Here is a 15,345-nt window from a genome sequence, read left to right as displayed (position 1 = left end):
CTAATAAAGCTTCTTCCTCTTCCTCAATGCTTGCTTTTACTAACAATTGTCATAGAAAATTATTTGAAAGTTCATAATTAGTAAAATAATTAAGTGTATGATTGACAAGTCGGCCACTAATTAATTAGATTGACAAGCTAAATTTTATTTATTTATTTTCAAGTGGATAACCACCTTGCCACATAGACAAGGTAGTGAAAAGTAGTATCTTTGGGTGATAGAAGAATCATTACTCAAGTTGTAATACCTCTAGCAGCACTCTATATACCACACGCAATAATTATGACATTAGATAGGGGATTCTCTTTACAAAGGGAAAAGGAATTCAAGTATACATGGAGAAACAATATATCAGAATCTATTTGTACAAAACCATCTGAAACGGGGGACAAAACACGGCTCACTTCAGATGGACTGCCTTAGCTGCCCTACGGCGGGACAAGTCTTTTAAACAAAAATTGAACTTGAGATTGAGAATGGTCTTTCAGCATCGACTTTCTCCTACTAAACCTGTGACAGTTGCCCAGCAATCTCCACTGCTCCACACTGAATTAACAGACAACAAAACCTTGCCAGTAACTGACCTGTTAGTACAGTAAATAGATAGAGATTAATCTGGAAGTTACCGTTATCGTTACCTTTTGAGGGCTGCTCAATCCAAGGGCGCCCATTCATTATATTCAGAACGCTACATGCCTCACTGTACTCCAAATCGGGTAGTAACTTTGGTGTAAGTAAGAAACACCTGCATTTCGATGGAAACCAATACTTAAGCCACCTCTACATTTTGGAAAGAGAGTTTTTTTTGTTTGTTTTTTTTTATGACATGACACCAAGGTAGGGCCTTTCGGACCCACCCATGGTAGTAAACTATGGATACACGACTCCACCTGTCAGTACTGTGTATCAGGTAATCTAGAAAAACTGCAAGTGCGGAATCAAACCCAAGATGTTCGAGTCTATGGTCCTGCCCTTTGACCACTAGGGTACTCAGGGAAAGGGTTTCGTTGAAGTGGAACAATGTGCTACTTTCAGATTCCCTGAAAGCCACAAAGATAGTTGTCGACTTAGCTGTTAATAAGGTTTCAATTGCAGAGCCTCTAGCGTAAAAGGTTGTTGAGCCTCCAGTGAAGAAGGGCATTCTCAAGAAGGGGTTTCTCAACCCTCGCCCGGATATTCCAGCTACTCCCACTTCGCCTCGGAAGGTCTTCGATGGAGGGATAGTCGGGCCTTCCTCCCCTCCTAGAGGTTGCTCCATTTCTTCACCCGTCGAGGGTAATGGATTCTCCCAATCTTGGAATTGGCCGATCGGTTTTGATCATAACGGGGAGATTGTGGTTTGGGAGGAGGACGTTGATCTTTGGGATGTTTTGCCTTTGGATTGGGCGTCAGAGGGTGCTTTTGAGGAGGAGGCGTTGGCAATTGGAGATACCATAGAAGAAGAATTTCAGCGTGACAAGATGATATCGAGCCAAAAGTCCAAAGGCAAGAGGGAGCTTCTGAATCTGCATAGCTCTATCAACTATGGCGACGCTAAACCTTCCGCTAGGCGCAAGAAAGGAAAGGAAATGACCTTATGTTGTAGAGTTGTATGCTTGGGTTGGTTTGTGAGTCGTTCCTCGGACTTTTGGTTTTTGCTTGGGATCTTTTGAGGGTGGTTGTTCGTGGGTTTTTCCCTCTGTATTTTGGGTTTGGGGTTTTGGGGGTTTTTTCATGTTTTTTGGGTGGGGGCTTCTTCTGTAGTTTGGGTTTTATGGGGGTTTCGTCTGGATTTTGGGTTTTATGGGGGCTTTGGGTGTTGTGAGTGCATAAGTCCTTGTAAGTTTTCTTTTGTGGACTAGCTGGGTTGTTCCTATGTATACTTCTTGTGTACTTAGGAGCGCTTTCTGCTTTTTTTAATAAAGTTTTTCTTACTTATAAAAAAAAAACAATGGGCCCGACTCCATTCTATAGCATATATTCGGATGCTGGTACCAATTGGAGACTGCATGTGGTACATAACTGGACCCATTGGCCGAAAACTTGACATAAAGAACATTAATATCGCCTAGGCTGTTACATGCTTCTCTTCAACAAAAGTATTTCAATACTACTACTAGCACCACCAAACATCTAAACCAAATTCTTTAATCATTTGTAGTTACACTATAATAAAAGCCACTAATATAACCCCGGTTTCAAATTGGATTGTCTTTGAACTTGATAAGTCAGACACGCAACAGAAGTCCACAAACTTGCCAAACTAAATGAAGACAGAAATTATCACGTTAAATTAGAGTTCTTACTGAGGTGTGTTTGGTTGGCTGGCAGCTCTCACTAATTGCTGGAACATCTTTCTTTCATTTATAGGGTCCATCCCTGAGGAATATTCGGAGCCCATAATTATTTCTTACAAGCTGTATTAATCTAACAAGAAGTTGGAAAACACTTCATATGGTAACTAACCTTGATTTATCTCATCAACCACCCTAAATGGGCAGTCTGTAAGATCTTGAAGAGAAACAAGATAAAGAATGGTTGAAACCGAGCGCTCATAGATAATGAAAATTTCAGGAAATCATAAGATAGAACTGTCATACTTTTTGATAAGTAAGATAGAACTGTCATACTAGCCACCAAGAACACAGATTTAATAAAATGTGATACCCCTCCAGATTGATGGTGGGCACTGAGAACTTGAAGCTGTCCTGCTTGCCTGAAGAAGTTATAAATGGGAAAAAAGAAGATCGACATATTCATTAAAATATTTAAATCTATATCACAATGGACTATAAAATTACATACCAAATATGGCCTCATAATTTCCAAGAAGCAAATAAACAAGCACGAGGTATGAGATTACATCAAATTTCAAAAGAATGGGTGTACCATTAACCAAGTGCAATATACTTATTTATGGTATTATATATCTTTAATAAAATGGCAAAAATCTCTATCATATAGCCTTAAAAGAAATGGCAAAATGTCACGCAACATAAATAAACAGATGATATGATTGATGGACTTACAAAGCGCCCTAAACTTAGTTGTGTGCATGTTAAACTGAAGCATTACTTTCAAAGTACATATTGGTCATTTACGCCATTCAATTACATGAGATGTCAAAAGTAGCTCTACCCTTACAAGTGCATTAGAGAGTCTTTTGGAGAAGAGAAGAGGCTCCAAAAATCATCAGATTTGATCTCATGAAAATTAGCACTTCTTTCCCATCAAAAGCGCCCCTATTTTGATCCTACCAGACCACTTCAAGGATAATGGCATGGCTTTCCAAGTCAATCACATATTTCTCCAAGCAAAAAGATGATAAAGCACTCTAACTCCCCCGCTGAAAAACTATGCTGAAAGGTTATCAATGGATTCCCTAGCTCCCTGGCACATTTAGCAGCCATTGAAATGAATTTACCTCTCCATCAGCTTACAACAATAAGGATGAGTTGGAACATAGCCATTTATTCAAAGGTTAATGGGTGGTGCGGTTATGAAGTCATATCTGTCTTAATTTCTTTTCTCCAAAAAAAAAAAAAAAAGGAAGAAAAAGAAGCCAACTTCATGAGTGCACAAGAACCTTGCAGGGAACTTCATAGTTTCCCTCCCATGCTAAGCTTATAGCAGAACTCCACTTCGAAGTTCTTACATCTAGTGTCACAGCTAAATAGCGTCCTACTCCACCTCTCCAACTCCCTCTTTTTGAATTTGCAAACCTTAGACAAATTAACACCCCCCCCCCCCCCCCCCCCCCCCCCCCCCACCCCACCCCCCCCTTTCGCAGCCCAAGCAATTCACTCTAACCTCCTTGTCTTCTGTGATGTTGCATCTTTATCAAGGAACACCTCAGAGGTGCCTGCCACACCAAACATTCTGCCAAATAGAACTCTTTTTCATTACCAAGTAACAGAATTATAGGGTCAAGCAAAACTATCACTCAACCTTACACCTTGCCCTGAACTTACCACATGCAAACTGTCAACTAAATTAATGCACCAACAACCTCTTTAAGTTCATACTTCACACGCACTAGCCATCTCCATAATGACCCTCCTGATGTGGCCTGATTAAACAGTCACTGCCTTACTTCCTAACCAACATTTCACACAGATGAGCAAACCTTATTCCAATCAACTAGGTTACATTTAATTAACAAAAATTTAAAAAAAAAAAAAAAAAAAAAAAACTAGGTCACATTTGAACTCCTTGCTTGGCCCTCCCCAGAAAGTACCTCCAAAGGTGATCCATTATCTCCTTCGCTAGTTGTCATCATTATAGAGGCTCTAAGTAAGCTATCTGCTACTGTAGATGGGGGATTTCTCTCAGGATTTTCTATGGGGTCAAGATACTATGCTGTGATCCATATTTCCCATCTTCAATCTACGGATGATGCCTTACTTTTTTGTGAGGCAAACCCAGAACATCTACGCTTTCTGTGTGCCTTATTCTTATGCTTTACAGCTGTCACCAATCTGAAAATTAGTCTCACCAAGTCATAATTGGCTCATGTGGGTAATGTTAAAAATGTTGATGGCCTGGCCAATTTTGGGATGCACGATGTCTTTTTTGTCTATGAGATATCTTGATCTTATTTTGAGAGCTCCTTTTAAGGCCAGGGCTATTTAGGATTGTGTTATTGAAAAGATTGAGCACCGTTTAGCCAGGTAGAAGAGGATGTACTTGTTTTGTTTAAGGGTGGAAAGATTACATAAATAAAGAGCACATTGTCCAATTTGCCCACGTATTTCTCGTCTCTTTTCCATATTCATGTTGGTGTTGCCGATTGCATAGAGAAGCTTCAATGGGATTTTTTATAAGGTGGGATGGATGATGAGTTCAAATTTTTACCTGGTAAGCTGGTTTAAGGTTTGCTCTCTAATCAATGAGAGGGAGTGTTAGGGGTCCGTAACTTGAGAGTATTTTTAATCGTGCTCTTTTGGAAAAGTGACGTTGGTGCTATATGCATAAGAGAGAGGTCTTGTGGAGAGTTGTAGTGGATGCTAAATATGGCAGCTTTCAGATTAAGACACAGAGATGAAAACAAACACCGTTGGGTTCCCTCCAAGAGGGGAAAGTTTGACATTAGATCGTTTTATAATGTCCTTGTACCTCATGATAACACTCTCTTAACGTGGAAGAATATTTGGCAGAATAAGATCCCCTTGAAAGTGTCCTTTTTTGCTTGGACAGCCACCCTAGGGAAGACCCTCACCATCGATAACCTTAGGAAATAGCATATTATTGTGGTTGATTGGTATTATACATGTAAAAGGAGTGAGGAGTCTGTGGACCATCTCCTTCTCTATTGTGAAATCGCTAGTACCTTGTCATGCTATTTTCAGCCGTGTTGGGTTAAGCTTAGGTCATGCCTATGAGAGTAGTTGACATTTTTGCATGCCGGAGAGGGTAGGGAGGCCATCCTCAGAGCGCACCTATGTGGAAGATCGTGTCATCCTGCCTTTTGTGGTGTATTTGAAGGAAAGAAATGATAGACGTTTTGAAGACAGTGAGAGAACGGTAGCAGAACTTAAGTTTTTCTTTTTCAAAACTCTTTATCATTGGACAGTTGCTCTAGATTTAATTTGCTTAGCTTTTGTTCTCTCTTTCTAAGTGTTTCTCCTTAATCCTCCTTGTGTACTTGAGTTGCGTAGCTTGGAAACCACCAGCAGAATTTAGATTAGCTCGACTAGAACAACGCTCACCTGAGAAACCACAATCTACCTATGGAAGAGAGGACGAGCTCTTGATTAATTTAAATGAGCCGAGCTTGGACATGCACTACTCGCCCGAACTCGACTCGCTTACAACCCTTGATACAACAAACTTTGCCATTGTGCGTCCCTTTGTAAGTGTATCCAAACAAAAACAAGGAAAATGCACAAAAGATCCATGAACAGATAAAGAGTTTATGGTAATTCTTCTTCACTGTGTGGACATTGATTTCCCCAATCTCCACTTCTGACTTCAGTTGCTCAGCCTGTGTCTCAATTAATGCCTTGAGCTGCCCAACCTCTTTCTCCATTTCAGCTTTAACCTTCCCAACTTCATCTTCAACCATGGTTTCACAGCGCTTTGCTTCTGCCACCAAAAATTCCGTGCATTAGCCACAACTTTCTTGCCACCCTCATACCATGTTGACACAGACTAGGATTAAGCCATTCAAAGAACACACAATCACAGTTAATCTGTAAAACCAATAACAAAGATTAATCACCATAACCCGTAACCTAGTTATGTGATAAAAATTCATACAAGTGATAACTTGTAATGGTTTTGTTTTATGTTCATGATATGGCTTTGTTGTAAAGATGAAGAACATAAAAATAGTTTTTGTGGGTGTGGGAATATTCTTCTTAGCTGCCTTTGAGAATATCATAAGGTTTCAGATTTTCATTGTCCAATGTTAAATTACACTTGCCCAGCATAGCTAATTGCATTATTTTAAGTGTGTTTGTGGAGATGATCACTTCTTTGGAGTGACAGTGTAGATTATGAATTTATTTAGTTATCTTTTTTTTTTTCTTTTCTATTTATATAAACATATGGTGATTGAGTTCTACTTTGATAGTTTTCTCATGCTTGTTTTGACTATCATTCTTTAAGAATTTGCTTTAGTTAATTAATTAATTTGGTAGATGGGGTATTGCAAACATTTTAAGAAGCAGCTGAATAATAAGATTAGCAGAACAATATTGTCTAAACAAGCGTGTGTTTTTTTCAAGGGCAAAACGGTAATTTAACAAGCTAAAATAAGGGTATAAACAAGACGTTATTACTGAGCAGGTCGCGTGACATGCACGAGTTGCAAATTTCGTCTGGTTTGACGGATAAGGCAGACATAATGGCGACATTGAAAATTTTGGAAACTTTGTGAGGGCACATTGAAAATTTTTAAACTTTACTAGCCAAATTGAAAATGAGTGACAACTTTGGGGTGGTGAATTGTATTTAACCCTAAATATTTTCAATAGTTAGCAACTAAAAATTCATTAAAAAGTTAAAAGAGTAAGATAATTCTTCAGACATACCAGCTGCACAGCTGCCTGAGTTTTAGCAGTCAGAGCCTGTGATGCAATGTCTTTATCCTTTTCCCTCCTGAAAGCCCCAACGAGGGCAACTTCATAATCTTCTTTCTGAGAATAGAATATAACTAGTTCCTAATCAACAATTATACATTAAAGGATTTCTCAAGCTTAAGAAAGAACAGTGCATACCTGAGACATCCTTTTACTAGAGGTAAGTGTACTAGATGATATATGTAATCCTTCCCACTTAAAGGATCCTGGAGATCCAGGAAAGCTTGCCAGCAAAGTATCATTCTCCTGATTTTCAGCTCCACTTACTAACCCTTGTAGGCGAGATACTTCTTTCTGAAAATATACAAATGATACACATAAGAATGATTACAAATCACCAGAAAATCTATAAGATATAAATCTAGTTAGTCTTATGAATCGCTCATCTAGCAACACTGAACAAGAAAACAATATCTAATAAGATGAATATCAATTAGTGTTATGAGCAGTGAAAAGGAGTGAGTTTTATTACTTGTTCTAGACATGCAAATGATATTATTTCCAAAAAAAAAAAAGGGAACCTATTTTATGAAGTTGCCAACTAGCCTACTAGTATAGTCTCTATGGGGTCTTGAGGTAGTGAGAGGGCAACCCCGCTATAGAGGTGATTGCTACTTTTCAACTAACCCAAAGATAATCTATATATTTGCCAGCAAAAAACAGTCAAGAAAAGAAACACATTGAAAGCAGAGTAAATAAACAGGGGTAACAGCCTTAAGGAGTTCAACACCAACAATTTATAAATACAAAATAAAACATTTAGTAGAAACCAACCACCCCCCCCCCCCCCCCCCCCCCCCCCCCGCCCTAACGCCCAAAACAAACAAATTACTAAACAGTAATTGCAATAGTCAAAATTTACTCTTTTACATGGCGTCCTACTTTCTGTACAAGGCATTAATAACCGGTTTAGTTCATAAAATTTGACAGACAGATCTCTAAGCAAAAAGATTTATACATGTGATGTACGTAACAGAAACAATTGGAAGTTTAGCACCTTAAAATAAAGGAGAACAAAAGACTCTGCAATTAAACACAGTACCTTGAGTTGCTGAATTTGCATCCGCATGGCAATGACATCTCCAGATATCCTCATTGACAATTGCCTGAAGAAATATAACAGAATGTTTTTAATAAGCAAATAACTGATGAGACGTAAAAGCATATGCCTTCGCAAAATTAGATAAGCTTCCACAAGGAGAGTGTTCAAATGTTAGAACCAGCACAACTATAGTTTCACAACTTAAGTCAATTCAGTGTTTCCCATGATCTTAATAGACAAAATGGACAGAAAAATAAAAAGTATATAAGAGGCACTAGCACATGAGTTCCAGCATCTTCTACTGGAAGAATAACAACAGCATATATACCAAGAAAAAAAAAATTGTAGCAAGAAAAGTCACATACATTGTTCGTAATAAATTTTGCACGTTGTGCAAACTTCAATGTGCTTAGTGTCTCCAATGAACAGCTGGAAAGGACCCCAAAAAATGTCATAATATAAACAAGGTTAACAAAATAATTCAGGCTGATTAAAATATAGAGAACAAGAAATAAATGCAATTGAAAGAACTATTGGTTCAGGTAAGACAACAGTCCTTCGAAAAAAATTGGAAAATAGAGAATGAAACATTAAGGGAAAAATATATATTAGCCCCCCAAACTACCACCCTTTCTCCGGATGGCCTCCCAAACTACCAATGCTTAGATTCTGGCCCCCCAAACTACCACTTTCTGATTTTTTGGCCTCATACGTCCATTTATGCCGTTAATTTTAAACAGAATTCCGAAAATACCCCTCCTACACTTTGAAATTCTCACGGTTAAGGGATTGGTATTTTCGGGTTTTTGGCCAATTTCTGTTAGAATTTTTTTTTTTGATAAGTAAAATTTTTTTTAACGGTATAAATAGACGGATAGGGCCAAAAAATCAGAAAGTGGTAGTTTGGGGGGTCAGAGTGCAAGTATTGGTAGTTCGGGGTGCCATCCAGAGAAAGGGTGGTAGTTTAGGGGGCTAATATATATTTTTCCCAAACATTAAACTTAGGAGATAAATTTTGAACTAAAAAACATGGTCAATCCAAGAGCATAACATACTCTATATAGATAGTAAAGCTAGAATATAAAAGGCAGAACTTAGAGAGAGATTCACTGACCAACTAGAAGGAGTAATATTTGCAAATATAGTTGTTTTTGAATTTCCTCCTAGAGAATCCTGAAAAGAAGAGAACAAAAAATTGATTAGACAATTAAATCATTGCCAGTAAGTCTTTGGATTATAAAAGGAATTCAGATTAAGTTATTATTTTCTCATATAAAGCATAACTATATTCTGGCAGCTACTTTACTATAATTTGATGCCAAAACTTCCAACAATCTGGACAACTATATTTTGGGTGTTGTGGGTGCTGCATGCAGGTTTTAGGGTTGGTCCTTATGGGTTTGTTTGGGTTTTTCTTTTTATGGGTTAGCTTTGGCTGTTCCAGTGTATACTTTCGGTGTACTTAGGGGCGCCTTACGCTTATATATAAAGTTTTCTTACTTATCAAAAAAAAAACTCTCTTGGCAAGACTGAAACAACTTCACTAAAAGAGAAAGGAAAAAGAATAAGGTGGTTCAACTTAAAAATAAGCCCACATTGCCCAAAAGCAAGAACTAACTTCATACTTACGCTTTCTGAAGGACGCAATAGTTACTCCAGAAACTATAATAGCATCCCTAAAATATATATATATATATATATATATATATTTTTGATAAGTAAAATTTATAGAAAAGGCGCAAAGGGGCGCAACCCAAAGTACACAGGAATTATGTGGAAGTCCACAGATAACTTACAAGCGTCGGGTTCTACTAAGGCAGAAGGTCCAAGATGGGTCGACAACGGAGTTGGTAGAGGGAAAGATAGAACAAAGGCAGATATCACCGATGAGATCGCTGGAGGAAAGTTTCGATCCCGTTCATCCCGGTTCCGGGGTTGGTGCTTCTAAAATGCACCTACTTCCCAATTGGCCGCTCAACACCTAGTACTTATGCCTGAGGAACATGAAAAATTTCTGGCAACTATATATATATATATATATATATATGAATCCTTTGGCTTTGTATTGCTTAAAACCAGCTCTTAGAAACTCTCAACTGGTATTAATCCAATACATGAGTTTTTCAAATATAAATTTAATGCAACAGATAATTATCTCATATTCAAATAGATTGATTTGCTGCCCACTTGGAGAGGTGTGCTTAGTATATAGCATCTAAAAAGGATCACCACCTACCTGAAGCAAAAATGTTAGCTTAGAATCCCGGAAAGGAACATGGAGCGACTTCCCATTGAACATATTCACTAGGTTCATGATCACAAGTTTGTACATATTAAAACCAACTTCATAAACAAATTGTAACATAACACTGCTAGATACAATATCAATAAAAAAAGAAGAATAAAAATAAAAATGGCTGAAAAAATCTATTAACCAATCACAACTATAGATGAAAGTGGCAACAACACACCCCAATGCTGAAAGAGATTTGTTGATATTAGTAGCTTCCTTGAGACGTTCACCCTCAGCACCAGAACTCTTCTGCTTGTGAGAGAAACATATTATTATATGAGATATTCTTCTTTGCATCAATTTACCTTTCAGATCCAACTAAATCAACAAGATTAAGCCGAGCCAATCGATGATGAGTTACACCTTGAGATTCCCACTGATAATAAACAACAAACTCTCAAACCAAGATAACATTTCAAAAACAAATGATGAAGTAAACAAGAAAATAAAGGAAAAAATTATTTACATTTACTCACCTTACTTTCAATTATGCAAGTAAATACACTATGGGAACGACTACTAGCACGAGTCATATTAGTAGTAGCTACCTTTATTCTTGCTGCCCCTGGAAATATAAGAGAAAAGGGGAAAACTACAAACAAACAAAAAAAACCCCCAAATTACCAGTCGTTTTTAAAGTAGCCCCCTGTACTACCAACCCTCGCAATATGACCCCCCAAACTATCAAAGAATGCCAAAAAGACCCATTTTGTCGAAATATTCATATAATACCCTTGTCATGTGTCATATTTTCAATTAAAAAATAATAAAAATTAAAACAATTTAAAAATCAAAGAAAAATTTAAAATATTAAAAAATAATAATATTTTAAATTTTTCTTTGATTTTTAAATTGTTTTAATTTTTAATTGAAAATATGACACGTGGCAAGGGTATTATAGGAATATTTCAACAAAATGGGTCTTTTTGGCACACTTTGGTAGTTTGGAGGGTCATAGTGTGAGGGTTGGTAGTTTAGGGGAACTACTTTAAAAACAGCTGGTAGTTTGTGGGACTTTTTTGTAGTTTTCCCCTTTTTCTCTTATATTTCCAGAGGGCAACAAACAAAAAGGTAGCTAATACTAAAATGAATCTTGCTAGCAGTCGTTCCCATAGTGTATTCACTTGCATAATTGAAAGTAAGGTGAGTAAATGTAAATAATTTTTTCCTTCATTTTCTTGTTTACTTCATCATCTGTTTTCCAAATGTTATCTTGGTTTGAGAGTTCATTGTTTATTATCAGTGGGAATCCCAAGGTGCAACTCATCATCAATTTGCTCGGCTTAATCTTGTTGATTTAGCTGGATCCGAAAGGTAAATTGATGCAAAGAAGAATTTCTCATATCATAAGAGGAGTTAAAACAATGTCTTGGTGTTGTTGGGTCTTGTTACTTTTTTTTTTTCTAAAAAAAAAATATGGTAATCAAAACGAGAATTTTGTAACCTTAAATAATTAAAGGGATAGTTCATTGGAGACTATAGGACAATCATAACCAAAAATCATAACTAAACATCTGTCACCAAGATCACTTAGAAGAAGAAAGAAAGAAAAAATGGTACATGGAAACTGATGGGTTTAGAAGGGGATAGATAACCGGTTCCGAAATGGTACATGGAATTTGGTACACTGTCATATCTGCCAGAGGTAGAAAAACTTCTCAACCAGTCCAAAAAAATCCTGCAATATACATTTCTAAATATCAGCAAAATAAGGAACAATTTGAACAAAGATCAGCCAGAGAGATATATGTTGTATTTTATGTTGTATAGACTGCCAATTTGGACAACTATATCCGCACCTTCTACAGCAGTAACTCAAATGCAAATAACTGCATTTAGAAACACACTAGTTTTGATGGGCTTTGTTTTTTATATATGTAGTGAACAATGTTAAAATCTTGACCAAGATTATAAACAATGTTTTGCAGGAGAAAAACTGGAGCTCACGAAGATTATAAACAAGCCCAGAGTCGAAACACAAAACCAAAGAATCATCAACTGAGTTGTCACTCTTATCAAACGATTTCCTTCATAATGGGATGCAGACAATGCCATCCAATTTTGTTTATAAAAAATTGGGTAGGAAAAAGTTTGTAGAGTTGAAATGATGTAATATATCTAAATACAGATCAAGTAACATAGATTCAAACAAGTTAGATCACATGAAAAATCAACATCAGCAAAGAAGAGGAGAGGGATTAACAGGAACAAAGGCTTTGCTGTGGAACTTTGGTAAGATTCAAACATTTCTGAAGGACTCATCTTTGATCAATCATTTTCTCCTTCCTTCCCGTTTATGTACAGAATTAATTTTTTATAACAAGTTTATAAGTAAAAGATTATCCAAAAGGACAATTGAACCTTGACCAAGCTTGAATCAAAGCAGTTGTCTTGGATCAAAGCAATCCAACTTCTGCTGGAGAAATTTCAACGCTGACCCAGATGAGGATTCCCCAATTATAAAACTGGTTGTCATAGCAATCTGATCAGAAATATCCAGTCTGAACTAGAAGGTAATCAATCTTTTCAATCATATGAAATTCTGAAATGGTTTAAAATTTTTACCCAAGAAATAAAACCAATTTGTCCTTACAATCGCCGTGCTATTAATTTATGACTCATCTCCAAGACGAGTAAAACTTGAGAAACAGAAATTCGTGCTAGAGCACAGATGATCTTATCAACTTCTGGAGTCATTCAAACAACACCTGATTCCCTTACACCCAATTCCCTTGAGAAACAGAAATTCGTGCTAGAAACATTATATTTACGAGTGATACTCAGCGTGTCCCGTGCACCCAATTCCCTCTACTCTTTTCATGGAAATAACACCCACTTGTGATCAAATTGGTGTAAAAAGAGAGACCCATTTGAGACACACCAAATAACACATAGTGCAAAAATAATCAAATAGTCCAAGGAAAACAAAAAGATTAAACAGATTCACACGCTCTCTCGAATACCCACCAAAGAAAATCCCCCAAAACAGCCAAAAACATGAAACACTCCCACCAAAAACCAAAACAAAACAAAACCCAGAAAGCCATACAACACAGAGACGCAAACCGAGTAGAGAGCAGAGCAAGAACGAGCATAGGCAGCATGATTCAAAGCACCAATATTATAAAAGCAGATTATGTAGATCACGAAATGAAGATGGAAAAGACAAACGAAAGTACCTTGTTGTGGGTGATTTGAGCTGAGAGAGAGATCTGTCGGCTCCGTCCCAGGGCACTGACGATGCAGTAATGGTGGACGAGTGGTATGCAGTGGCGGAGGTGGAGGTGAAGATGGGGTAGTATGCTAGTATGAGTGAGCTCCTCCCTATTTTGGAGAATGACTGGTTTCCAAAACAAGCAAAACCGGTTGTCACTGTAGCATTGCGTTTGGCTAGCTGTTTTGAAACACAGAAGACAGAAGGGATGAAAACAAAAACAGCTAAAACACGAAATCAAAGAACAACTTCAACCTGTTTTCGAAAATAGATTTCATGTTTTTATGTACAGTGATCAAAACACACGGAGAAAACAAGTGAAATCGATTTCTTTTTAAGTGCACAGTACTCCTAAAATGCATCAGGTTGGACGTTCGACTCCTCAGAACGAATGTGAGGTGCCTTTCTTCTTCCTCAACATTCAGGGAGTGTTTGGGGGGAAAAGAGAGAAATGGAGGATTTGTGTGGGATTTTAAATTGGGGTTTCGGGAATCTGCGCCGGGGGAGAAAAGAAGGTGGCGAAGTGATCCGACGGTGGAGAGTGGTTGAGATTAACGGTCGAGATGGCTTGGAGTTGAAAGTTGGTGGACATGTCCCGTGTGTTCTGAGCTGAATTCTGAGAAGCACGCGTGCTCTTTCCGTGAGAAGCGCCCCGTTTCGAGTGAGTTCAGCAACTTTATTTATTTCTTTTTTCATTTTTCTTTCTTTTTTTTCTTTAAATAATTCTGTTCTTTTGAATCCATTTCGTACCGATTTACGTGACATATTTTAAGTAATTTTGTATAATAATTATTTAAAAAAATAGATTCTATAGTTTTATTAAATATTTATCCAACAATACTGACGTGACACTCCTTACTAAACATTTGATTAATTCTTGTTAAAAAATAAAATTCAATGGTCAATTAGGAGTGTCATGCCAATATTGTTTGATAGAATTATATTATCTACCACTTCTCTTTAAAAAAAAACATTTAAAACATATCACGTCAACCGATGTAAAATGGATGTAAATAATAGTTTTACTCTTTTTCTTTGGTACTATATTAATAATATTATTATTCACACCCGTTTATTAAACTCATTATACACATTTAACATAGCCATTTAAAAGATGTTAGAGATTTTAAAGTAGTTATAACCGATTCGTTTGTACACCCCTACCGGTTGTCTTATATTTTTCTTTTGCTCATATGTTTGACATCCCGTGCCGTTGTTGTTTGGGCAATTTTGATGTGACCTGAATTTTTATTCCTTTTTTTTTTAATTTTTTATTTGACGGTATTTTGGGATGTTTACTAATACATTGGTTTGGCCTAACACATTTATGGCTATTTTCGATGCCTTTGATGTATGATTTTTTTTTGGGAATTTAGTTGTTTTGATTAATTTGGTTAAAATATGTGGTTGGTTATTGCTGGACACATTTTAAAGTATGTATACTTTGTTTTGACTAAGCTTTGTAGTGAGTTCAAAATTGTGATTATGTGTTTCAAAGAAAAAACCTTGTGTTCAACTGACACCGAAATTTTGAGAACAAAATTTTTTTAAGGAGTGAAAAGATGCAAGCTCCCCTTAAGACTTGGCATATGTTTTTTATAAAATATGCGCGCATACATATATATATATATATATATATATATAGATTTGATTCCTACACTACACCATCACAACAAGTGCACAACAACCCCTCACATGAGGGTAGGCCCCAGTGGGTTATTGTGTTGGTGTTGTA

At 36.9% G+C, this 15,345-nt stretch overlaps 1 protein-coding gene across 1 annotated transcript in view; it reads right to left on the bottom strand.

Annotated features, from left to right (window-relative positions):
- Positions 1–233: 233 nt before the first annotated feature.
- Positions 234–15,345, bottom strand: part of LOC133879571 (structural maintenance of chromosomes protein 5) — a 36,408-nt gene continuing 21,296 nt past the window's right edge. Inside the window, exon 30 of the mRNA XM_062318187.1 lies at positions 234–546. Coding sequence (XP_062174171.1) covers positions 485–546 — 62 coding nt within the window. The 3' untranslated portion in view covers positions 234–484. The remainder of the gene's footprint in view (positions 547–15,345) is intronic.

Source organism: Alnus glutinosa, chromosome 10, assembly GCF_958979055.1.
Source record: "Alnus glutinosa chromosome 10, dhAlnGlut1.1, whole genome shotgun sequence".
NCBI lineage: Eukaryota > Viridiplantae > Streptophyta > Magnoliopsida > Fagales > Betulaceae > Alnus > Alnus glutinosa.
The sequence above is the reverse complement of the archived record's forward strand: the minus strand, read 5'-3'. Positions and strand labels throughout refer to the sequence as shown.